Here is a 23,744-nt window from a genome sequence, read left to right as displayed (position 1 = left end):
ATAGTCACTCAGCCAGTAGGTGGGATAGCTGAGACTTGACTTCAAAGACGCTTTTTGCTATTATGTCCGCTTTCTAGTGTGCTAAAGTGAAAATATATCAGAAGCCCATAAGAGAGATTATTAGATGAGGCCAAGATAAACATCTTGAAACAGGAAGTCAAAGTTACCATCTTTCATCTCCTATAATGCTTTTGCCACCTAAAACAAGATATGGGTGTTATAGTGATGGTAGGTAACAGAACTGGGGACCCTGAGAAAAATCTCCAAAATAAGATTCTTTTGCCCTTAACTAAATCTTAGAATCTTTTGAGCTACATTTAAATCATGGAATTGCCCACTATACTTTCACATTGGTAAGAATGATTATGCTTATAAACTCTCCTTATGTTCTGTAAAGAAAATTAATGATTTTATCCTAAGATGCCTTTAAAAAAATTAAAAAAAAAAAAAAAACCAGAACTAAGCACGGCCTTCACGAGTTCAGATACTTAATTATAACTTTCATTATAGTGAAGGTACTTATTATACTGAGATTAATGAATTAACAAGAGTCTTAAGCCACAGTTTTGACACTTATGTATTAGAATTTTATTTCAAGCACTTATGCTCATCCTTGAGTTTAAAAAGTCTAACAAAATCTAAGAACCCAGGTTCCTTTAAAACCTACTTGTGATGGAGACACCAACAGGAACTAGCAAACCATTGTTTATTTACTTACATATTGTATCTCCCATGGAGACCTATTTGGCTTACCACTCTTCACAGGCCTAGTACAATCTCATAGAGCACCCTAGGATTTCACTGATCAATACCTAATGGCACCTAAAAGCACCTATGCTTCTTTTCTTGTCCTATGAATCTGTGAAAGTCTGCAGATCCTCCCAGCTCTAGAAGCAATGATGTTTTTCACCAAAATCAGCATTTTGCTTTATGGAAACACAGGCAACATCTGATAGTGAAGAGGGCAATAAGATTTAACTTAACCAAAATTGCTTGACAACGAAAAAGTGATTTCATCATTCTGCTTCGCAATGTAGTCTTCAGAAATCAACTGTGATAAAAAGCAGGAAGTAACTGTTAAAATTTTAGCAACTCCTAAAAGGCTGGAAGGTGGGTTTAACAGTTTATTAGGATTTATAAGTGTCATTTTAAAAACAGTCGATTTAAACCATGTAGAAATAAGTATGCAAAAAGTCTGCAAAACAAAACATACTTTAAACATGTTTAAGTAGATAGATTATCTGAAATTCTGGATTTTTCAGTCACTTCACTGTTATGCTATGGCAGCCAAGTAATCCTTAACTTCAGTTGGAGTAAGTCTTCTAAATCCAGCTTCATTGCAGATTCCAACTTCTATGTTATCCTCTGTCATTTGCCCTTCAAAGCTTTCCTATTGAGGACGGAGGAAAAAAGGTCAATTTTCTAAGCAGTTAATCATGAAATCATTGTAAATCCAGTTGTTGAATATTGAGCTAACCTTTAGGGTTAAGATGGCTGTATGAATGGCATCTTCAAGTTCCAGATCTTCATTATACCTGAAGAATTAAAAAAAAAATTACTTATATCATTGTTTATATTCTTTATTTAAATACAATGACAGCAACAACCTAAGTTTTTAAAACTCTAAACATCTTAAAAATACTAAATTACACATTCTTTTAATCACCTCCTTGTAGCTGTCCCCAGATAAAAAAACTGACAATATCTGGTGCTCAATTCCCAACATCATGAAGGGTATGACCCTAAAATGAGTTTAGTTTAGGAAACTTTTTTCTTTTTTGAGACAGAGTTATCTTGGCTCACTGCAAGCTCCACCTCCTGGGCTCATGCCATTCTCCTGCCTCAGCCTCCCAAGTAGCTTGGACTACAGGCACCTGCCACCACGCCCAGCTAATTTCTTTGTATTTTTAGTAGAGACAGGTTTCACTGTGTTAGCCAGGATGGTCTCGATCTCCTGACCTCGTGATCCACCTGCCTCGACCTCCCAAAGTGCTGGGATTACAGGCGTGAGCCACTGCACCCAGCCGGGAAACTTCTTAAGTATAAATATTTTAACAATCAGGATGTGGTGGCATTATAATTTTTAAAACACAGAAAAATCAGAACTTTGCTAAAATCTCATCTTTTTCTCATAAGCTAAAACGTAACATGTCACTTCCTGCCAATACCAGTGTGGACAGCGTGAATAGTGGCTGGGTCGTTTCTTTGGTTCTCCCCATCCCCTACTTTCCTCCCTCCATTGTCAACTGTTGCTCACCCTTCCCCGACTCCCCAGCCCCTCCCTAGCTCCTTCCTAATCTCATTGCCACCTTTTCCTGTTTCCCTGCCCAGCCCCAGTGTTAGGGTGAGGCCTGGAGGAACCCCGGGCGCTGTAGCAGAGAAGAGAAGACAAGGATGACCCTCAGTCCACCAGCCCAATCACTGGGTTCACCACCTCCATAGCAATGAGACTGATGCTGCTCACCTGTTCTGGCCACACACGGCCCGTGGCTGACTTGGCCTTCAGTGGCATCATGCCTTAGGGGCTTTTTTTCCCCTCGAGACACAGTCTTGCTCTGTCACCCAGGCTGAAATGCAGTGGCGCAATCTTGGCTTACTGCAAACTCCACCTCCCAGGCAGGTTCAAGCAATTCTCCTGCCTCAGCTTCCTGAGTAGCTGGGGTTACAGGTGCGTGCTATCACTCCCCGCTAATTTTTGTATTTTTAGTAGAGACGGGGGTTGGGGGGGTTCACCATGTTGGCCAGGCTGGTCTCGAACTGCTGACCTCAGGTGATCCACCTGCCTCAGCATCCCAAAGTGCTGGGATTACAGGTGCAAGCCACTGCGCCCGGCCAGCCTTACAAGTATTTCTAAATCAGTGCTTGCAAAGACAGCAAACCTATGCTATGCCAGGGAGATATAGGAGACTGATTTGGAATCCTTTTGGGTCATAAAGATGCTGTTTGGGGTATAACACTGAATAAGGATGCCATCAAAGCTGCCACAGCAGCTGCAGATCTCACAAAGTGTGGGATGCTATCCCAGGAGATGAACTGATGACCCTGGCTCATAAAAACATTGTCAAGACTATGGATTTCATGCAGGATAGTAATTATTTGTTAACCAGGGAACAGGATAAACTGTTACGCATATATGACTTGAACAAACCCGAAGCAGAACCTGAGGAAGTTAGTGATCACAGCTCTGATATAAAAAAGGCCCTATGGTGCAGTGTGGATAAACAGATTCTTTCTTCTGATGACAAAACTGTTAGACTCTGGGATCATGCTACTATGACAGAAATGAAATCTCTAAATTTTAATATGTCAACTAGTAGTATGGAATATATTCCTGAGGGAGATATTTTGGTAATAACTTATGGCTGATCCAGTGCTTTTGATAGTACAGTAAGTTTGGAACCAATTAAATCCTTTCAAGCTCCTGTAACCATTAACTCTGAATCTCTTCACCTTAAGAATTTCTTTTTGCAGGTGGTGAAGATGTTAAACTTGTAAGTATGATGACAATAGTGGAGAAGAAATTAGAATCCTACAAAGGACACTCCAGTCCTATTCACTGTGTGAGATTTGGTCCTGATGGAGAACTGTATGCCAGTGGTTCTGAAGATGGAACACTGAGACTGGCAAACCATGGTAGGAAAAACATACAGCCTTTAGAAATGTGTGCTTCCTGAAGAAGATAGCAGTGAGCTGGAGAAGCCAAAGATTGGTTTTGCAGAGACAAGAGAAGAGGAGCTAGAAGAAACTGCTTCAGAGAATTCAGATTCCATCTATTCTTCAACTCCTCAAGTTAAGGCCTGAGCATCAAGCATGTGCCACAGATAATATACAACTGGACTAGAACGAGCAAGCAGAGAAAAACATCAGCCTTTCAGAGTTACTCTCTGCTTAAGGCAAAAGCAGTAATAAATAATGAGGAATATGAATTAGCTCCATTGCTGGAACAACTAACTTGGTGTTACCTGTAAGTGAAATCTCAAGAGGATCAGATGAAGGGAGGCTGAGTTATCCTCTTGTAGTACAATGGCCTGTCATCTTTTTAATGAGTATGTACAAGACAACATCCGACTTCTCTTATTACAATTAAAAGTTCTTGCAGCTGTTTATATCATTATGGAGAAGAAAAATATATTGGCTTATTTGTCTGACTTTCCCTTAAAGCAGAATGTCTTTGTTGTTGTTTTTTGCTTTGGTTGTAAAGAGGGAATACATGATAAAGTAACTGGTTTAATTTCTCTTTCATTGTACACTGGTTCTGAACATCTAATTATTTTTAGTTGTCTAAATAAAATGCCTCTGAAACAAAAATAAAACAAAACATATCATGTAATAACAATGTGAAATATTTGGAAGACTCATTAATATAAAAAAGAAAAATGAAAAAGTACCTTAAGAGCCTAAGATTAAATTTACCATTTAAACCCAGGCCTAAGATTTTTAATAACCTTAACATTACATGAAAAATGTACTGTGAAGGCTCCTCTGTTAAACGGAGTTACAAAATTTTTTATTATTATTCAGCCATGAAAAAATGAAATCCTGTCATTTGCAGCAACATGGATGGAAATGGAGGTCATTATGTTAAGTAAAACAAGCCAGGCATAGAAAGATGAATATTGCATGTTCTCACTCATATGTGGGAGCTAAAAAAAGTGGATCTCATGGAGGGAGAGAGTAGCACAGTGGTTACCAGAGGCTGGAAAGGGAGACGGGAAGAAGAAATGAAGGAAGTTGGTGAAGGGGTATAAAAATGCAGTCAGATAGGAGGAATAAGTTCTGGTGTCCAATAGTACACTCAGGAAATTATTTTTCTTCTCCCTATTTCAGAACAGCTAGAAGATGTGCAATGCTCCCAACACAAAGAAAAGATAGATGTTTGAGGTAACGGATATCCAATTACCCTGATTTGACACACTGTATACAGGTATTAAAATATCACATATACTGCAAAAATATGCGCAACTATTACATATCAAGAAATAAAACATTTTCCTCTTCAAAAGCTTGGAGAGTTTTGAAGGACTACAGTAACACTGAGACTAGAATACAGCTGGAAATAAGTGAGGGCAGCTTGTACTTGGGCACCGACAGATTTTTACATAGTGCTCCACTTTTTATCAAGCACACATACCAAATATTTAATATACCTTCAACTCCAGGCATTTGGTTTCACAATTTTTTTTACTGTCATAATGTAAACTATTATCATTAAATCATTTAAAAATCTGTCTCCCCAAATTTTTTATTCCAGATTCAATGTTCTTTTTCTCCCTCCTAAAATGGCAGAAAAAGTGAAGTAAAAAGTAAAACAAAACAAAACAAAAAAGCATTTAGGAAACCATAGAATGTAAAAAGACAACTCCTTAGGAAATGAATATTAATTACCACTCGATATACTGAAGACTAGGAAACTAGGAGGGAGATAAGTTTTTGATTTATCTGTAACTAGATTAATATACAGAGTAATACAGCAATTTTCTTTAGTCCCATGATATTAATTACTTAAAGAGCACCAAAAACCATAAAGTGAGTTTGCTAATGAATGTAGTTACAGTGAGTGAGCCTACCTTTTCTCAAGGAAAGTTTTCCCATTCACATAGTTCTTTCCCATTGCTGTAGCTTTCCAGGCAAAGTAAGCTCCCTAATCAGGATAGAAAGAGTAAAGAACCATATTTTAAAACACAAATACAATTATATTGCCCTGCCATTTAATTTTTAGCTTTATTAATTGTTCTCTAACTTTGAAGGTCACAGAATATTATTAGAATGGAAAACATCACAGAATAGGTTATTTTTTTTAAGAAGGCTAGAAGGATGGAAACCAAAGAGGCATGGAGACACTTTTGGAGGTTCTGGACATTTTTGATATCCTCATTGTAGTAATGGTTTCTTCAGACATTTACATATATCAGAACTCATCAAACTGATGAAGCTGGTGATGATGCAATTAAGTGTACATAAATTATGTAACAAAGCCAGTTAAAAGAAATTGAGGTTAACTTAAACAAATAATCAAGAGTAGTATTTTAGCGTCACAGACTGAAGCGATTTAAGTCTCTCATATAAATCTGAAAAATGGTGACCAACTCTTGATCATTAGTGAATAAATTAAAAAGAGAGCATCTCATCAGAAAAAATACCAAAAGAAACATAATCCATTATGTTTTAAATGAAAACAATTGTTTTTTAGATACAACAGAGGAAAATAGGACAAAAGAAGAAATCTGGATTCCAGAAATGGTGGCTTCCGCTACCTTCTGAAAAGGAAGATAAGAGGGCTTGTCACTTAGCTTTGGAAACTCAGAGATGGAGTAACAGCACTATCAAAGTTCCCCCAAATACTTATTTTTTCTGATTTAAGTAACAACCAAAATATTTTTCTTTTGCCATCTCAGGTTTTAAGAGTAGATCATAAGGTCTGCATTGAGTAAACTTCTAATTATCTAATAATCCATAAAACATGAAAGGTAATTTCCTAATCTTGAATTTTGTCTTAAGGTTCTCATAGCAAATGGGACAGATGTGGAGTAGTATTATCCTTTACAAATCCCTTCTATTCAGATACCATTCTTCTGCATTACAGCAGACAACTCACCCAAGGTACCAATTTCACAATCATTCTTGCAAAACACTGAATTCAAGACAGATTAATGTTTTTGCTGGAAAAGTCACTCAAGTCAACCCCAAGATTCAACTGACGGCAAACACCACAACACCGTCCTCCAGATCCACATCTTCAATTGCAATATTTCCCAAAGTTACAGGTTTAAATACATTTGATAACAACTATTTCAACAAATCACCCAAGTGTATGAAGTAAACATGGCAGAAGAAAAGAGGGTAGAACTAATACAGCTTCCTTATCAGAAGACCAAATTACCAAAATTTTAAATATACACACAAAAATGCATGACCTCATACCTTCTAAAGCCCAGGTGAAAAAGAAGAAAATACTGCTAAATTGTAAAGTTTTTATGGCTTCTATTTCTGTTAGATATTCAAAGAGCACTTTTAAAGACAAATCCCTCAAATACATCTACTGATACTTACAGATGGATCTGACTGAAATAAATATGGTCGTCCCTCATTCCAACCACAAATAAGTAAAGAAACTCCAAATGGACGAACACCACTGCAGACAGGAAAATGAAAATTACTTGGCATTTTCATGAAAGTCATCCTCAAGAATTTATCAGTATTCTCAAATAAAGCAAATTATCAGGCAAACTGAATTAGACTTGTAAGTTCCCTAAAAAGTATTTAACACCTTTCTGAATGAATCAATTCAAAACTAATTCTCTTTACAGTAGTGAGGAATAGTAGCCAAAAAAAAAAAATTTGGATTGAATAGAGTGTCACCTAAGACACTGGGGTTAATAAGTGTGGAGTAACATTTAGTGTCCTAACAAAATAACAACTTTTAATTAATGCAGCTTTTTCACTAGGTTTACTTGTCACAAAATGACAACTTTCAATTGATGCAGCTTTTCCACTAGGTTTACCTATTACAAAATGACAATTTTCAGTTAATGCAGCTCTTCCACTAGGTTTACATATCAACAACTACCTATATGCTATCTCATCCACACCCAAAGAAGCTGGGGAATGAAAAGAAATATGAATGTGTCAAAGAGCTGCTTTCATCATGTGCTTACAATCATTTCTGGTTAGAAACATAAATTTGAAAGTAGAGGCCAGGTGCAGTACCAACACTTTGGGAGGCCAAGACAGGCAGATCACTTGAGGTCAGGAGTTTGAAACCAGTCTGGCCAACATAGTAAAACCACATCCCTACCAAAAAAATACAAAAAAAAAAAAAAATTAGCTGGGCATGGTGATGCATGCCTGTGGTGCCAGCTACTGGGGAGGCTAAGGCATGAGCATCACTTGATCCCAGGAGGCAGAGGTTGCAGTGAGCCAGGATCATGCCATTGCACTCCAGCCTGGGTAACAGAGTGAGACTCTGACTCAAAAAGAAAAAAATAAAAATAAATAAAAGTAGCAATGAATTTCTGCCCAAAAAGTGTTTTAATCACTGGGAAAAGAACTTTTTATATCTAGAAGCTGCTTTCTGCTGTTATATGAGCAACAAGAAAACACATTTTTTTCCTTAAGTAAATATTCTAGATCTAGATAAGATCAGAAATATTCATCATAGTGATTTTGTCCACTTGTTAGGCAAATATAGGAATGGTAAGTCCCATTCTATGTATACATCTACTCTTTAAAATGACTTCCCCCTACAATTCATGGCACATTTCAAGTAAAAAAAGCAACTTACCCTGACTGAGTATATTCTTGCATCACAGAAGCTACTCTCTGTACTAGCTGAGCCGTAGGAATGGGTTCTTGGTACACAAGATAGTACTGTTGAGCTAGCTTTCGAGCTCTGTGCACAAGCACTCTAAGAAGGAAAAAATAAGATTTAATTACAAGGAAGATGCTCTACTACCCAAAGACTCATTCTTCTTTTACAGGCACGTACCTGCAGCACCAGTTTAACATGTATTGCTTTAATGGTGGCTGCTGGATCAAAGCTAGTCTTACTCTAACATTGGATTCCAGTTGATATAGAAGAAAATATCGAAGCATCATAGAGTACCAGTTAGCTTAAAAGTAACAGATTTAATGTACAAAAATGAGAATTTTATCTCACTCCATGGCTTCTTCAAGATTGTCCCCCTTATCCAAGGGCAGCCACTTGTCTTTTTATAGCTCACCCCAGTCCACACGTGCATACAAGCACACATAAGCTCACAGGCACACAATTCTGGGCATATTTTTCTCACTTCAGGTCACTACTTCCTGCAGACTGTTTTAATCTCTCTGCCTGTGCTTCAAAGAGTACCCTTCAGAGATTAAGAAACAGTAAGAAACTACTTGTAACTAAAAATGTAAAATTCAGCTGGGTGCAGTGTTTCACACCTGTAATACCAACACTTTAAAAGGCTGAGGCAGGAAGATCACTTGAGGCCAGGACTTTGAGACCTGCCTGGGGAAGACCCTGGGTTACTTTAAAGAGAACAACTCAGATGTGAAATAGGAGTGAAACTGAAGTGAAACTTTGTGTCTACCTATCTTGCTCCACAAAATCATGAGCAATAAAGTAATATTCCTTTTACTTGTTTAAATGACAGACACAGAAAGCTGTCAATCTCTTTCAACTTGGCTGGTACCCTGAGTAACAAGATTATTCTCTCTTCCTGTGAAATATAAAGGGGGTGATTATATGAGCACTGGGATCCTGGTTGGCTGCCACACTCAGTAACTTGCAGTGGTGTTTGAGAATTTTGTTCCTTTGTGAAGAACAGGAAAAGAGGTAAGGTTAACTCTGGATGGCGATGCTTTCTTTTGTTGCCTCATACTTTTTAGAATATAGTTTATTATAACATAAATTGCTCTTATCATTTTTAAACTGCACTGGCGAAAACTAAAGCCCTTATGCCCAGTTCCTGGGTAGTAGAAGAGGAATATGTCAGAAGGGAAAGTCCACTAAACAGAGAAAAGAGGAGTTATGTAATCTATCTACCTCCTCTTTCACATCTGAGTTATTCTCTTTAAAGTAACCTACACAGGCAAACTAAATTCAGCTCTCAATGAGGCTGCTATTGCTAAACAAAGCACACAAAAAAAGAGGAATCGGAAGATAAAAGGAAAACAACATTGGTTTTTCTCCTGAAAATACAGATTACAATCAATTCATGAGATGGTGAGAAACACTATAAAAAGTATAAAGTACCTGTAATCGGGGCCCATGCCACTGTACACCAAACCTATATGCTTGGTAATTGGTTCCACTTTGTGTACACTTCGCTCATCATACAGAATGGATTTCTGTTTTTTCTCAGTTGCTAATACCACACCATTTGCAGCTTAAAAAAAAGAGAGAGACCTAAATGTTTAATCATTTATAAGACTGTTTTAACAGCTTTCTATTATGGATGCACTAAACTCAAAAGTCCTTTATTTCCTTTAATTTATAAAACCTTTTCTTCCGGAGTCCTATTACCAAAATTACCTAAGAAATGGTAAGTCCATTTTTCCCTCACTGGTCATTAGTACTACACAAAAAAATCGTCCCTACAGCTATAGGTATTACATAACCTTTTGTAAGCACTCTAAAGATACCTGAGAGTTCACGTTTTAAAATAATGGATTTCTGCCTACTTGTCGCAATAGTCTCATAACATGAAATTTACAATAAATGATACAGCCTTTTAAAGTGAAACACAACATATTTAGCTTATGTTTTATAATTAAACTTTCCTAAATTATAAGGATAAAAACTGCCAGCAAGTAGTGATATAATCAGTGGGAAAAAAAAAAAAAAGAGTTTTCTGAATGAGAAAGACTACTGTGAATATTACAGCTAACAGATAAAGGTGTTATTATTTACTTTGAAAAGAAATTTGAATGACCTTAGACTTATTACTATTTAAACTCCAAAACACTGTAAATTAACAAAAAATTATTAAAAATTATACTACTGCAGCTCTGTATAAATTAACTACTAATTAATTCCAAAATAATCAAGATAACTACTAACAGGCATCTGAAATGAATGAAGCATTTAATTACCTTTAATTCCCACTGACGGGGCTCCTCCAGCTACAGCAGCCAAAGCATATTCAATCTGGACAAGTTTACCAGACGGGCTTAAAAGAAACACAGGTATTTGTTAAGTTCACATATCATCCAATATTTATTGTAAGAACATCTCTGAGATAGTACAGACATTCAGGTCAAATCCAATTTATCCAACCCCAGGGAGTAGCTGGCCTTTGACCTCTATCATGAAGTGGCACAGAAACCAAGTTTACAGCTGGGCACAATGACTCAAGCCTGTAATCCCAGCACTTGGGAAGGCTGAGGTGGGTGGATTACCTGAGGTCAGGAGTTCAAGACCAGCCTGACTAACATGGTGAAACCCTGTCTCTACTAAATATACAAAAATTAGCTGGGTATAGTGGTGCACGCCTGTAATCCCAGCTACTTGGGAGGCTGAGGCAGAAGAATCGCTTGAATCCAGGAGGTGGAGGTAGCAGTGAGCCGAGATCACACCATTGCACTCCAGCCTGGGCAACAAGACCGAAACCTCATCTCAAAAAAAAAAAAAAAAAAAGAGAAAAGAAAAGAAAAAACGAACGAAACCAAGTTTACAAGGCAATTAGAACATACTCCTACTGAAGCACTACTTTCTCTTTGGTTTTTGTCTGCCACACGGAGCAGTGGTATTACTGTTGCTTCTTTTCACCCTAAGTTTTCTGTGCTTATTTTCTCACCTGTAAAATGAGCACACAGTAACCACAACTGGTTTTCCGTATCAGTGGATTCCACAGGGCTGACTATAGAACTTGAGTACGCCTTGACTTGGTATTTGTGGGAGTCCTGAAATCACCATCCCCTACAGGGGTCCTGTACCTATTTCAAAGCATTGTTGTAATTAAGTGAAGTAATTCCTATAAAACTCTCTGGCACAAAATCTGTAACAAGCACATACTGAATGGTAATGTTATTAAGAACATGTATGTGTTTGTTAAAAACCAAACAGCAGCATATATTTCAAGTGGGGGGGGGTGGTTTTAGAACACAGACATGGCCTAAGACAGTAACACCTAGGTATCACTCACAGTTAAGTATTCTCTACATAATACACAACTATTTCTAGAAGCCACGAGATGGTCACACTTAACAGATCTGGTTCCATGGATTTGGTAGCTAAACACAAGTCTTAAACTGGCCTTTTAGAGTTATACTTTATTTCAACCTAGTTGTTTAATTAGAATCATCACAAACCGCGGCCGGGCGCGGTGGCTCAAGCCTGTAATCCCAGCACTTTGGGAGGCCGAGACGGGCGGATCACGAGGTCAGGAGATCGAGACCATCCTGGCTAATACGGTGAAACCCCGTCTCTACTAAAAATACAAAAAACTAGCCGGGCGAGGTGGTGGGCGCCTGTAGTCCCAGCTACTCGGGAGGCTGAGGCAGGAGAATGGCGTAAACCCGGGAGGCGGAGCTTGCAGTGAGCTGAGATCCGGCCACTGCACTCCAGCCTGGGCGACAAAGCGAGACTCCGTCTCAAAAAAAAAAAAAAAAAGAATCATCACAAACCAACCCAATTTCATATATAAAGTCTGAGTGAAAGTAATTTGTCCAAAGTGACACAGCTAGATCCTTATCTCCCAACTACTATTGCAAATTTCAAAAGTCTGTATTTTCTCTTCATATAATTACAAATATTCCCTTGGTCACCCAAATCTCAACTCCATCCCTCCTTGCTCCAAACACATAGACTACTCTCAAACTTCAAAAACCTCACTCACAAGCTAATCCCTCCATCTGAAATCCATTTCTCTATTGCCCTGTGAACTCTTTTCCTTCAATCATGTCCTAACGGAAGTTGCCCTGACCCCTCAGATTAAGCTGAATACCTATTCACTGATGCCTGTGATGTCCTGTACTTCCTCTTTGCCTAAGATTCATCATATCTGAATTTTTTTTTTTTTTTTTTGTAGAAACAGGGTCTCGCTATGTTGCCCAGGCTGGTCTCAAACACCTGGTCTCAAGCAATCCTCCTGCCTTGGCCTCTTTATTATTTTTACAATATTTGTCTTCCTCAATAAAGTCAGCTATGTTCAGTCAGGATTCCAGCACATAACCTAGTACCAGGAATCTACAATCATTTGGCTGATAGAGACACATCTAGACCAATTAAAGAAACAGACCTAAGGGTGACAGCTCTAAGGCTCTTGATATAATTAGTTAATTTGAGCAGAACAACATCAACTGACATTTAAATTAAAAAATTAAGCTGAACTTTTTTTCCTTTAATAGTCACTATTTCAATAATCATGTCATAACTTTCTGGGTCCATCCAGCTTTCAATTATTGTTCAATACCTAATTCATATACCCCTGGGTAACATTTAAAGGTTCATATAAACTTAATAGTTACCTTTTCTCTGTTCCTATTAACTGTACTTACCTATCTTTACCACTGCGTGAAAGCTCATTGACCTGTGAGCTGGCTGAGCAATCAACCATCTTTATATTCCATAATGCCACTGGCCCATTCCATAGCATCAGTATCCCTACATGGAATAACTGAAATAGCCTTCTATCTGGTTTTCCTTTCTCAACCTTACTTCCACCCCCAGTCAAAGTTGCCTTTGTACCATGTCACCTCCACTTAGATTTTGTAAGAACTTCTTTGTTCACTTAAAATAAAATTTCCTTCTCTGGCCTACAAAGCCCTACACGATTAGCCCTCTCCCACATCACCTCCTTGCTCACAATAGCACATTTGCCTCATTTTCATTCCTTTAAGAGCTCAAGCTCCTTCCCAGTTTCAGGGCTTTCAAACATGCTGTTCCCTCTGTCTACAAGTCTCCTTATTTCTATATCTTCAAATAGCTGCCTACTTTTAATCTTCCAGTCTCAAAAATCACCCCGAAGCACAAGCCTTTCCTGATTACTCAATCTAAAGTCATATTCCTTTCTTCACCCTTTTTAAAATAAAATTCCTTAGTAAGAGAATTTATTAGTAGGCACCAATTTGTTTACTCATTTATTGTCAATTCCCCAACCAAATGTACTCCACAAGAACTGTTTCATCCTGTATGGTCTCTAGTCCCTTCCACCATTAGTTTAATTCTGATTACGAGAGGCTAGAAAAAAATATTTTATTTTTATTTAAAACAGCTGAATCCACCATGTTTAAAACAAACAAAACATAAGTTTGGTTTTTCTTAAAAAAAATTTTAGACATGGGGTATCGCTTTGTGACCCAGGCTGGAGTGCAGTGGCAGAATCACAGCTCACTGCATCCTAAACTCTTGGGCTCAAGTGCTCCTCTCGCTCTCAGGCACCCAAAAGCTTGGATTACAGGCACATGCCTGGCTAATTTTTTAATTTTTTCAGAGATAGGGTCTTGCTGTGTTGCCCAAGCTAGTCTTGAACTCCTGGGCTAAAGTGATCCTCCTGCCTCAGTCTCCCAAGTAGCTGGGATTACAGTTGTGAGTCACCCTGCCTGGCCAAAAGTTTATTTTAATAAAGAAATTTGTTACAAAAAGATTGAGTCCTGAAGGTATACGGTTGTTTTATGTTTTCAGCTCCACTAGGATTACACTTTCTTTGAGATAAAAGACCACATTTGCAGCCCGGGCAACATCACAAGACCCCAAGCCTTAAAAAAAAAAAAAAAAAAAAAAAATAGCAGGCAGGGTGGTGCACACCTCTAGTGCCAGCTACTCCAAAGACTGAGGCAGGAGGATCCCTTGAGCCCAAGAGCTGGAGGCTGCCAAGTCCCTGTCTCTAAAAAGAGGACCACATTTGTTTTCTTCACAAATATGAACAGTGAATACATCCTGCACACACTCTTCTGTCATATGTAATATGACACTTTTTATTGCATAATTAAATTAATCTTGTTCAAAGGTTACAAAAAAAACTATTACGTACACTCACTGCTTACTGAAACTGCCAAGAGAAAGGTACTTTTGGAATTTAAGACATTATGTAATAGAAAGTGTATTAATTTTTGTTATCAGAAAAAAATCCAGTTTGAATGTCAACTCAGCTACTAACCGATGACCTCAGACAAGTTATTTAATTTGTACAAGCTGTGGTTAGTTCATCTGTAAGAAGCTGAGATAACATTCATCATAGCAGTGGAAAGAGATGGAGCAGGTTACGGTTAAGTTGCACCTACACAGAAAGTACTCAACAAGTTAAATCCCGCCTGCCTTCAGTTGTCAGGACTACATTTGAAGTAAACTGGGCATTACTGATCCTTAAGAAAATGGGTAAGTCAGAAAACTTCCCCAGTCAATTTTTAAGTCTTCGTTGATGGCTTCCTCACATTGGCAGCCACGGTTCGCCTCAACTATTTTGGAAAGTAAACTTACTATTCTAATCCCCTGTTCTACAATAGAAAAGCCTACAAACTTGTTTAAAGTAAACATCCCCCTCTGCGTTCCCCCTCCACACACCAAAAAAAAAAGGCCAAAACTCAAACTGTTGCCTCGTTGTTAAGGGTTCACAAAAAAAGTGATAGGCGCTTTCGGTTTTTACTCCTTATGTTTCTAATTCATGCATCGAAGAAATCGAAAGCGGGAGGTTTTGAAAGACACTAGTGCCAAACGGAGACCAAGACTTCGACTTAACTGTAAAGCTGAGAGTTTTCCAAGAAAAGGGGATCCCACATATTTGACCATGATTCCGAGTTTCAGAAACCACCGCATCAGGTCCACTTGAGCCAGGAAAAAAAATCCTGGGTTCGGAACGGGCCACCCAAAGATGGTTGAGCTAAAACTGCCTTCTTTTCTAGTCTCCAAAGTGAAAGCGAATCCTTGGCTATGTGCCTCACCGTCCCGCAGCCCCCCGATCCTCCAGCAGCCTCCGACCAAGGAAGCTCCAGGAATCCCGAGCCGGCCTGGCAAATGACTTTGCAAAGCCGCATTTCCACCTCCATTCTCTACTGGACCCTCCAGAAGCACCAATCCCGACGTCAGGATGGGAAAAACTAAGTCGACAGAGCTCCTGCAACCTCGACTACGCTGAGGACCTCGAGGGCCCCTTCCATACCTGAATGTAGTCAGCGAAAAGCTGTACCCGCGCTCCGCCATCTTTACCCGAAGAGCCGAAGCACATCCGCATACATGCGCACTGTGGCCGATTTTCTTTCATTTCCCCGCCCCTCGCCCTTCCTTTTCTCTCTATGATTGGAGGAGAGTCAGAGCTGCTCCAAGAGCATGCGGGGTGTTGTAGTTCTAGAAAGGGAGGCTTGCCCGATTCTGTGCCTGTGCGCATGCTGAAAGCAGGGGCGGGACCGGGGCGGTCTTCCAGCAGGGAAAATGGCGCTGGCCATGCTGGTCTTAGTGGTTCCGCCGTGGCCTGCGGCCCGGGGCCTGCTTCGAAACTACTGGGAGCGACTGCTGCGGAAGTTTCCGCAGAACCGGCCGGGCTTTCCCAGTCCTCCGTGGGGTAGGTAAAGAAGGGAGAGGGGACTGATGACGGGAACTCGGGCAGCGTCGCAGACGCAGCTTACACTCTTAACCCTCTCCCGGGTTCTCATCCGCGGCCGCACGTCCGGGACGTAGTTCGTGACATTCACATATTAGCGAGAACACGACTGTTTTTGCGCTCCCTCCACCGCAAAAACAAAAAACAAAAAAAACTTCTGCTTGCTCCATTCGTACACAGGATGTAACCTTGTGTCAAAGATAAATCATAGCTAGCCAGTAATTAAAGTGCTGAAAACGGATTTTATTCAGTAACTACTGCAGATAAAGAGCTGAGCGCCATCCCGGTTCGTGCAGAGGTGACTTGGGCGTTTTAAAGGGAGAATGAGCGAGGCGGGAGTGTAGGGGCTCTGTAAGTCAGAGAAGTGTAGTACAGTGAAGTCAGTGCAAATGTGATTAGCCGGCTGTGTCTGCTAGCTCGCAGTTATCTTAGGTAGGATTCTGTCCTCCCGCAGATAGTGGGAGACAAAGGCCCTATCCTTCCTAATGATTAGATATCGAAGGAATGGCTCTCAGGGACTTGAGAGAAACGCTTCCGAGTTAGTTGCAAGGGATACGTATTTACAATTATGTGCCCTTTCCAGGAAATGCTCTAAGGGAGTTCAGGGACCTACTATCAGGGGTATGTTGGCTAAAATAAATAGGAAATTTTCCAGGCAGCGTTGAGCTTTCTCAGGCAGGCACTTTAAAGGAGGGCCGAGGTCATCCTAGGATACAGTCTTATGCTGCTAGAAACTATGCTAGAGTTTGGTCAAGTCTGTTGAGTTCAGGGATTTGTACAGAGTTGTCCTGAGAGGACAGTTCTGCAGGTCTCACTTGGCATCAAGGCTCACCACTCTCTGGATCTGTCTTTCCTTTCCAGCCCTGTCCTCACCTCACCTCCCCTTCCCCTCTCCCCCTGTACTCTTCCCTTCCCTCCCCTCCCCTCTTCCCTCCTTTCCTCCCTCCCTCCCGCACAGTACATGTTTTCTGTGGTGTTTGAGCTCTGAGGAGATGAATTCTGTTTCCCATATTTCACTTGGAATTAATCTTAATTGGAAGTATCTGGGATGTTGAAACTGTCATTGCTTTGGCATTTACATTCTACTCAATTTCTAAGCAGCCTGAAAGTGATAATATCCAGAAATATACCAAGAAAATATATGCCACTATATGCCAAGCAATGTGCCAAGCTTTCTACATGTACTTCCTGGGATAATCTTGACAACAGTCGTATTAGGTGTATACACTTTCCAACTGAAGCAGTAGGCTCACAGTGGTCCCAAGTTCACAGTCCGGAGCCTGTGTTGTTAATCACTGGGGCATGCTTGGCAATACTTGTGGACATACTGAAAATAAATGCCAATTGTTAGGTGTTAGAGAGCTGTGTGCATTCTTAAGAGTTCTTAAAATCAAAAGAAGTATGGCGGCCGGGCGCGGTGGCTCACACCTGTAATCTCAGCACTTTTGGAGGCCAGGGCGGGTACATCACCTAAGGTCAGGAGTTCAAGACCAGCCTGGCTAACATCGTGAAACAGTCTCTACTAAAAATACAAAAATTAACCAGGCGTGGTGGTGCACACCTGTAATCCCAGCTACTTGGGAGGCTGAGGCAGGAGAATCACTTGAACCTGGGAGGCGGAGGTTGCAGTGAGCCAAGATCATGCCACCACACTCTAGCCTGGGTGACAGAGTGAGACTCAGTCTCAAAAAAAAAAGAAAAGAAAAGAAAAAAGAAGTATGGCACTTGTGAGAAATAGCAAGGAAAGGGTAAAGGAGTCTCTTGATTTTTATAAGCAATTCATAGTCACATAAATAAGGCCATACAGAGAAATGGTGAGCTGGCTCTTTAGAGAGCAGACAGGAATCAGTATCAAATATGAGGAGCTAAGTGACTTAAGGGGTTGTATCATAAAGGACCTGACTCAGTTTGAATATAAGAAAGGGCCAATTGGCAGTTACATCAGTGCTGATCAGAAGTATATTCAGGAAATCTGTCTAGATTTACTTGTAAATTAATCAGGTATTTACTACCCACCAAGTATTAATAGAATGTGGACAGTTGAGTGATTCTTTGCTTGTTTTGTTCAAGTTAGGTGCCTATCTAACTTGTTAAGAAACTTGATGGAATTTCACTGATCTATTTTCAGCAGGATCCACTAAGAAAAAATTCTGTGTTCCTTAAAATTGCATTGTATAAGCTTTAGTGTATTTTAATAGCTAAGGTATCCCATTATTGAGTTTCACATTCTCAATTTTATATGTAGTCTCTGTGTGTGTGTGTGTGTGTGTGTGTGTGTGTGTGTGTTTTACCATTGATTGTTAAGGAAAATGATATCTGTAAATAGTAATTTAGAAGCTAGAAACTAATTCTGTATCTCTTATGTTTTATTTCCTAGGACCAGCATTAGCAGTACAGGGCCCAGCCATATTTACAGAGCCAGCAAATGATACCAGTGGAAGTAAAGAGAATTCCAGCCTTTTGGATAGTATCTTTTGGATGGCAGCTCCCAAAAGTAGACGCACCATTGAAGTTAACCGGTGTAGGAGAAGAAACCCACAGAAGCTTATTAAAGTTAAGGTAATGCATTGATTTTTGTGGGTGTGCTTTTCCTCAAGTCCTCCACTGAATAAGCTCATGGTAGATTCCTATAGCCTAGGAATAAATTCTTCTCAGATTATATGTGTCTACTTTCCTCTGGCCTAAATGGAATACAATATTCTCATTATATATGCCTGCTGTCCTCTAGCCTGAGTATTAGAAACACAGTTAAGGAAGGAGTGAGTTTGGAGACTGGGCAAGGAACGAGGCTATGAGGTGCCTACATGACTTTTGAATTGTGAGCTGTGCCAGTCTTGAGCTGTGTGAGTTTTGAACTACAGATGAGTAAACATCCTAACTACGGCAGAGCCTAGAATTAAATTGGAAGCAGTAGGTCTACTGAATCTTGGGTTTTACAAGCCCTTACATATTTATTTTTTTTTAATCATTTCCAATAAAATACCATGAAGGAAAACCCTAAGATAAGTAATAAAATAGCTAACAACGATTAAGTGTCTATGATGTATCTCAATGCCTTATGTTTATTATATCTCATCATGTCTTCACAATAGCCCTCCAAAGCAAATAAGATATTCTTCATTTTTAGGATGAAGAAACTGAGGCAAAAAGAATTTGCCTGTGGTCACACAGTTATGAAGCAGTAGATTTTCGAGCTCTGATTTTTGACCTCATGTTCTTTTGAAGATTTGCTTTGTGTTCTCCTATGCTCAGACAATTTCATATTCTCCTCTCTGACAACATGGATGTACTGTCTTCACTGATCTAGTAAAAAGAAAAATTACAATGTGTATGACCTCTGATCTGTTCATGTATGGTTTTAACAGTTAGGATTTCAGTTACTGTTTCCTTCATGGCATTCCACAGCAGCAGCACCAGACCGATGAAACTCAAGAACAGAAAACTGACTTTCATAAGCGTCCACATTCTGTTAAGCAAAACCTGAGAACTTAAGCCAGAAAGTATTATTGAGTAATGGTTGGGGCTGAACTTAAATGTAGAACTGAAAAACACTTTATTACTTAAGACTTAACAGTAATTCATAAATTTGCTCAAGAGGACGTAAGATTTTAGGAATGAGATCTTGCACTGTTCTATTATGTGACTTCCCTGATTGCATTTATTCTGAGGGAATAGTTCTTATCCTGTGCATTTATTTTCTTCCTTGAATTATTTTCTGTTACATATGGTATATAGTGTGTTATGTTGGGTACTTTGATCATGAAAAAAAGACCTACTAACTGTGGGTGTCTTCATACCTTCACTTGTACATGCAATCCAGTTTCCAGTAGTGGAGTAAAATGAGAATATGGTTAGGCGAGTAATATGCAAGCCTCTTTCTTCCCTTCGGAAAAGGAAATTATTTCGTTATCTGCCTCACAGATGTTAGTATATTAATCTTACCAAGTGTTTAAAGCTTCTTTAATGTTCCTGTTTAGTATTTTTCTTTGTATTTTCTTTCAAACCTATGTCTAGAATAAGTTGACAAATCTTTTAGGGGTTATAATTATTTTATAGTTAGAGTTGGATATATATATATATATATATACAAATCATTAAAATACCCTAAGACTGTAACATAAAATAATTTTACATTAAGGAATAATCAGTGTTCATTTTTAAAAAGAAAAATTATACTATATACCAAACCTGTATTCTATGCAGGAATTTGAATTACACCGTGATAAAAAGAGAAAGCCGAGGAGGTCAACTTGTAATGTTCTTATCTTGTTTTCCCTAAGATAGATTGAAAAACAAAGGGAATTCACTTTTCCTTGGTGTCTTATTTAAGATGCTGAGTGTATGGGTCACTTAATTATGTTGGTGAATTCATTATTTGATATTTAGTATTTGGAGTTAGGGGAAAGGAGTTTTTTTTTTTTTTTTTTGGTTTTGGTTTTTGTTTTGTTTTTTACGTAACTACAACTGCTGTGTTTACGTAAAGATGTACTAGATTGGCTAAAGTCTAGTTCTAGTTTTTCTCTAATTCAAACTCAATGTTGCTTGTCTTCAGTTAAAGCGAGGTGGAACTAGATGATGTATGATGACCTCATGTAGCCTGAACATTCTAAGAAAGTTAAAATGTAAGCATTGCTCCTGTCGGTGGTTATTTGTTCGTTATATTGCCTCTTGTTAAAATATGTTTTTGTTTATTGTTTCAAAGAACAATATAGACGTTTGTCCTGAATGTGGTCACCTGAAGCAGAAACACGTCCTTTGTGCCTACTGCTATGAAAAGGTGCGCAAGGAGACTGCAGAGATCAGACGACAGATAGGGAAACAAGAAGGGGGCCCTTTTAAGGCTCCCACCATAGAGACTGTGGTGCTGTACACGGGAGAGACGCCGTCTGAACAAGATCAGGGCAAGAGGATCATTGAACGAGACAGAAAGCGACCATCCTGGTTCACCCAGAATTGACACCAAAGATGTTAAAAGGATAACCTCACAGTAAATCATTTCTCCTGAAATAGAGGAAGATTCTTTATGTTGTTGTGCTTGTTTTTAAATCATCAATATAGTTCAACACATTCTAAGCAGTTTTGTGTGGGATAATTTGAAGAATATATTATGAGTACACTGAAAATTTTGCTTATCCAAAGGCTCAGTGGATTATGTTTCTATTATATACGAGGTTTTAAGTAAACCTAAAATTTCCAGAACAAAAATAAAAAATTTAAAATTTATAGCAAGAATTCTGTGTTTTGGCTTTGGTTTTGTTTGCCAGCGCTTCTTCTTACACAAATACTTAACACAGATAACTCCATTTAAGTAAAACATGGAAATAGGTTATTATTTGCATTTTTGGTATTTTTTTTAAGATTGTAGTTGTGGCATTAAGAAAGGTTTTGTTCTTATTTTTGTCTTAGCAAGTTAAAATTGCTTTTGCAGGAAATTACTTCTATGAAACACACTAATTTACTTAGGTGATAGAAGTAATTCTTTATATTTTATATTAAATGAAAATCATGTTCAGAATATATGAGATAGCCCATGGTTTGGAAGAGAGACTATTAGTAAAGATGTGAGCAGATTCCATAGCACACTGAAAATGTGGTAAGAATGTTCCTTGCACTTTTCTTTGAATATGTCCTTTTAATTTATTTTACATTTTATCAATTTTACCTCATTGTAACAATAAGCTCTTTAACTTTTTGGGTTTTTTTGTTTTGTTTTGTTTTTGAGATGGAGTTTCGCTCTTGTCACCCAGGCTGGAGTGCAATAGCCTAATCTCAGCTTCACTGCAACCTCCGTCTGCTGGGTTCCAGTGATTCTCCTGTCTCAGTCTCCCAAGTAGCTGAGATTACAGGCGCCCGGCACCACACCCAACTAATATTTGTATTTTTAGTAGAGACAGGGTTTCACCATGTTGGCCAGGCTGGTCTCAAACTCCTGGCCTCAGGTGATGCCACCTTCCTCAGCCTCCCAAAGTGCTGGGATTACAGGCATGAGCCACCATGCCTGGCCTTTAACTTTCTACAGTTCATTTCTTATTTTCTTCTACGTCTCTCATTCCTTTATCCACCTTGAGCCCAAGGTTTACTATTTTGTTTCCTGCCTCATTCAAAATGAAAAAAGTGAGGTAGCTATTTAAACCACAATGATAAGCAACTTAGGGAATTATAGTTGAAGGGAATGTCGGTAGACAAGATAAAGCCCAGGGAAGTATTTACAGCAAAAATACATGCTGCAGTAACCTGAACATGTATATATTAGGCAGCATATTTGACTCAACGTTTTTTTTCTTTTTTTTTTTGAGATGGAGTTGCACTCTGTTGCCCAGGCTGGAATGCAGTGGTGTGATCTCGGCTCACTGCAATCTCCACCTCCCAGGTTCAAGCAAGTCTCCTGTTGTCAGCTTCCCACATAGCTGGGATTAACAGGCACCCCCTACCACGCCCAGCTAATTTTTATATTTTTAGTCCTGACCTCAGGTGATCTGCCCACCTTGGCCTTCCAAAGTGCCAGGATTACAGGCTGAACTTTTTTCTTTGGAAAGAAGGAAGATTCACTTGTATGGATCAGTCTTCACAAAGTAAGACAGATAATCTAGAAGCTGCATCACTATCTTGGTACTAAGACCTGAAGTGTATTTATCTCATGGGGCTTCATAATGGAAATTGTATAATGGCACAATCTATGTTGACATTCCTAGAGGTAAAATCACCAATTTCTTTTTTTTTTTTTTTTTTTTTTTTTTTTGAGACGGAGTCTTGCTCTGTCGCCCAGGCTGGAGTGCAGTGGCCGGATCTCGGCTCACTGCAAGCTCCGCCCCCCGGGTTCAAGCCATTCTCCTGCCTCAGCCTCCGGAGTAGCTGGGACTACAGGCGCCCGCCACCTCGCCCGGCTAGTTTTTTTGTATTTTTTAGTAGAGATGGGGTTTCACCGTGTTAGCCAGGATGGTCTCGATCTCCTGACCTCGTGATCCACCCGTCTCGGCCTCCCAAAGTGCTGGGATTACAGGCGTGAGCCACCACGCCCGGCCAAAATCACCAATTTCATTGGGTACAGTATAGGCCAGTGTTATGTTGAAGTGCAATTCAGTAAAAAATTTTTAAAACTTCCAAAGTGTTAGAATCCCAGCAAATAACTCTTTCAAGGCTGAGCTTAATCCAAGCATTAAAAAGTTGAAATTCCAGAGAAATTGGTTATCTGCATATTATTTAGACAAACTTCTACAGATAATTATTTTTAACCCTGAGAAGTCATACACATGCTATATGTCAAAGATATACTTGAGGTGGAATCAATGGTTCATGAACACTGAGACTAAATATATTCAACTGTCTACTCAGTATCCTCAGTTGACCGATAGGTTGCAAAGCGTATCTCCAGGTAACAAATTATCCTTTGATAGTATGGACTGAATGTATTCATATATTCATCTGGCTGCTACAGATGTAAGAAAAAAAAATTCTTATATTGAAAGCCTAACCTCCAATGTGATGGTGTTAGAAAGTGAGGCCTTTGAGCGGTAATTAGGGAATAAGGGTATTCCCCTATGAATAAGATTGATGCTCTTAAGAGATAAGAGTTTGTTCTCTCTGCCCTCTGCCATGTGAGGCTCCAAGGAGAAGGCTGACTACAAATCAGGAAGGAGGTCTTCACCAGAACGAAATCTGCCAGCATCTTGATCTGGGACTTTCCAGCTTCCAGAACTGTGAGAGATGAATCGTTTAAGACAC

General features: G+C 39.2%; 2 protein-coding genes and 1 pseudogene across 3 annotated transcripts; 2 read left to right on the top strand and 1 right to left on the bottom strand.

The window, feature by feature from the left end:
* Positions 1–1,111: 1,111 nt before the first annotated feature.
* On the bottom strand, positions 1,112–15,641 carry PSMA2 (proteasome 20S subunit alpha 2). The gene is made up of 8 exons (XM_045389051.2): positions 15,585–15,641; positions 10,579–10,655; positions 9,740–9,872; positions 8,282–8,404; positions 7,051–7,132; positions 5,568–5,641; positions 1,478–1,535; positions 1,112–1,390 (listed from the first exon to the last, which is right to left on the bottom strand). The coding sequence occupies exons 1-8, from the start codon at positions 15,623–15,625 to the stop codon at positions 1,274–1,276; spliced, it is 705 nt and encodes a 234-aa protein (XP_045244986.1). The 5' UTR covers positions 15,626–15,641; the 3' UTR covers positions 1,112–1,273.
* LOC102133266 (serine-threonine kinase receptor-associated protein pseudogene) lies at positions 3,022–3,801 on the top strand (annotated as a pseudogene).
* Positions 15,642–15,835: 194 nt separating the features above from the next.
* On the top strand, positions 15,836–21,251 carry MRPL32 (mitochondrial ribosomal protein L32). 2 transcript variants are annotated; one of them, XM_074035192.1, is made up of 4 exons: positions 15,836–15,983; positions 18,400–18,581; positions 20,575–20,644; positions 20,725–21,251. In XM_074035192.1, the coding sequence occupies exons 1-3, from the start codon at positions 15,854–15,856 to the stop codon at positions 20,596–20,598; spliced, it is 336 nt and encodes a 111-aa protein (XP_073891293.1). In that variant the 5' UTR covers positions 15,836–15,853; the 3' UTR covers positions 20,599–20,644; positions 20,725–21,251. The 2 variants fall into 2 exon arrangements, with proteins under 2 accessions (XP_073891293.1, XP_045244987.2); XM_045389052.3 differs by lacking the exon at positions 20,575–20,644.
* The last annotated feature ends 2,493 nt before the right edge of the window (positions 21,252–23,744 follow it).

The sequence above is a fragment of the Macaca fascicularis genome, chromosome 3, assembly GCF_037993035.2.
Source record: "Macaca fascicularis isolate 582-1 chromosome 3, T2T-MFA8v1.1".
NCBI classification, from domain to species: Eukaryota; Metazoa; Chordata; class Mammalia; order Primates; family Cercopithecidae; genus Macaca; species Macaca fascicularis.
This window is presented reverse-complemented; position numbering and strand designations above follow the sequence as displayed.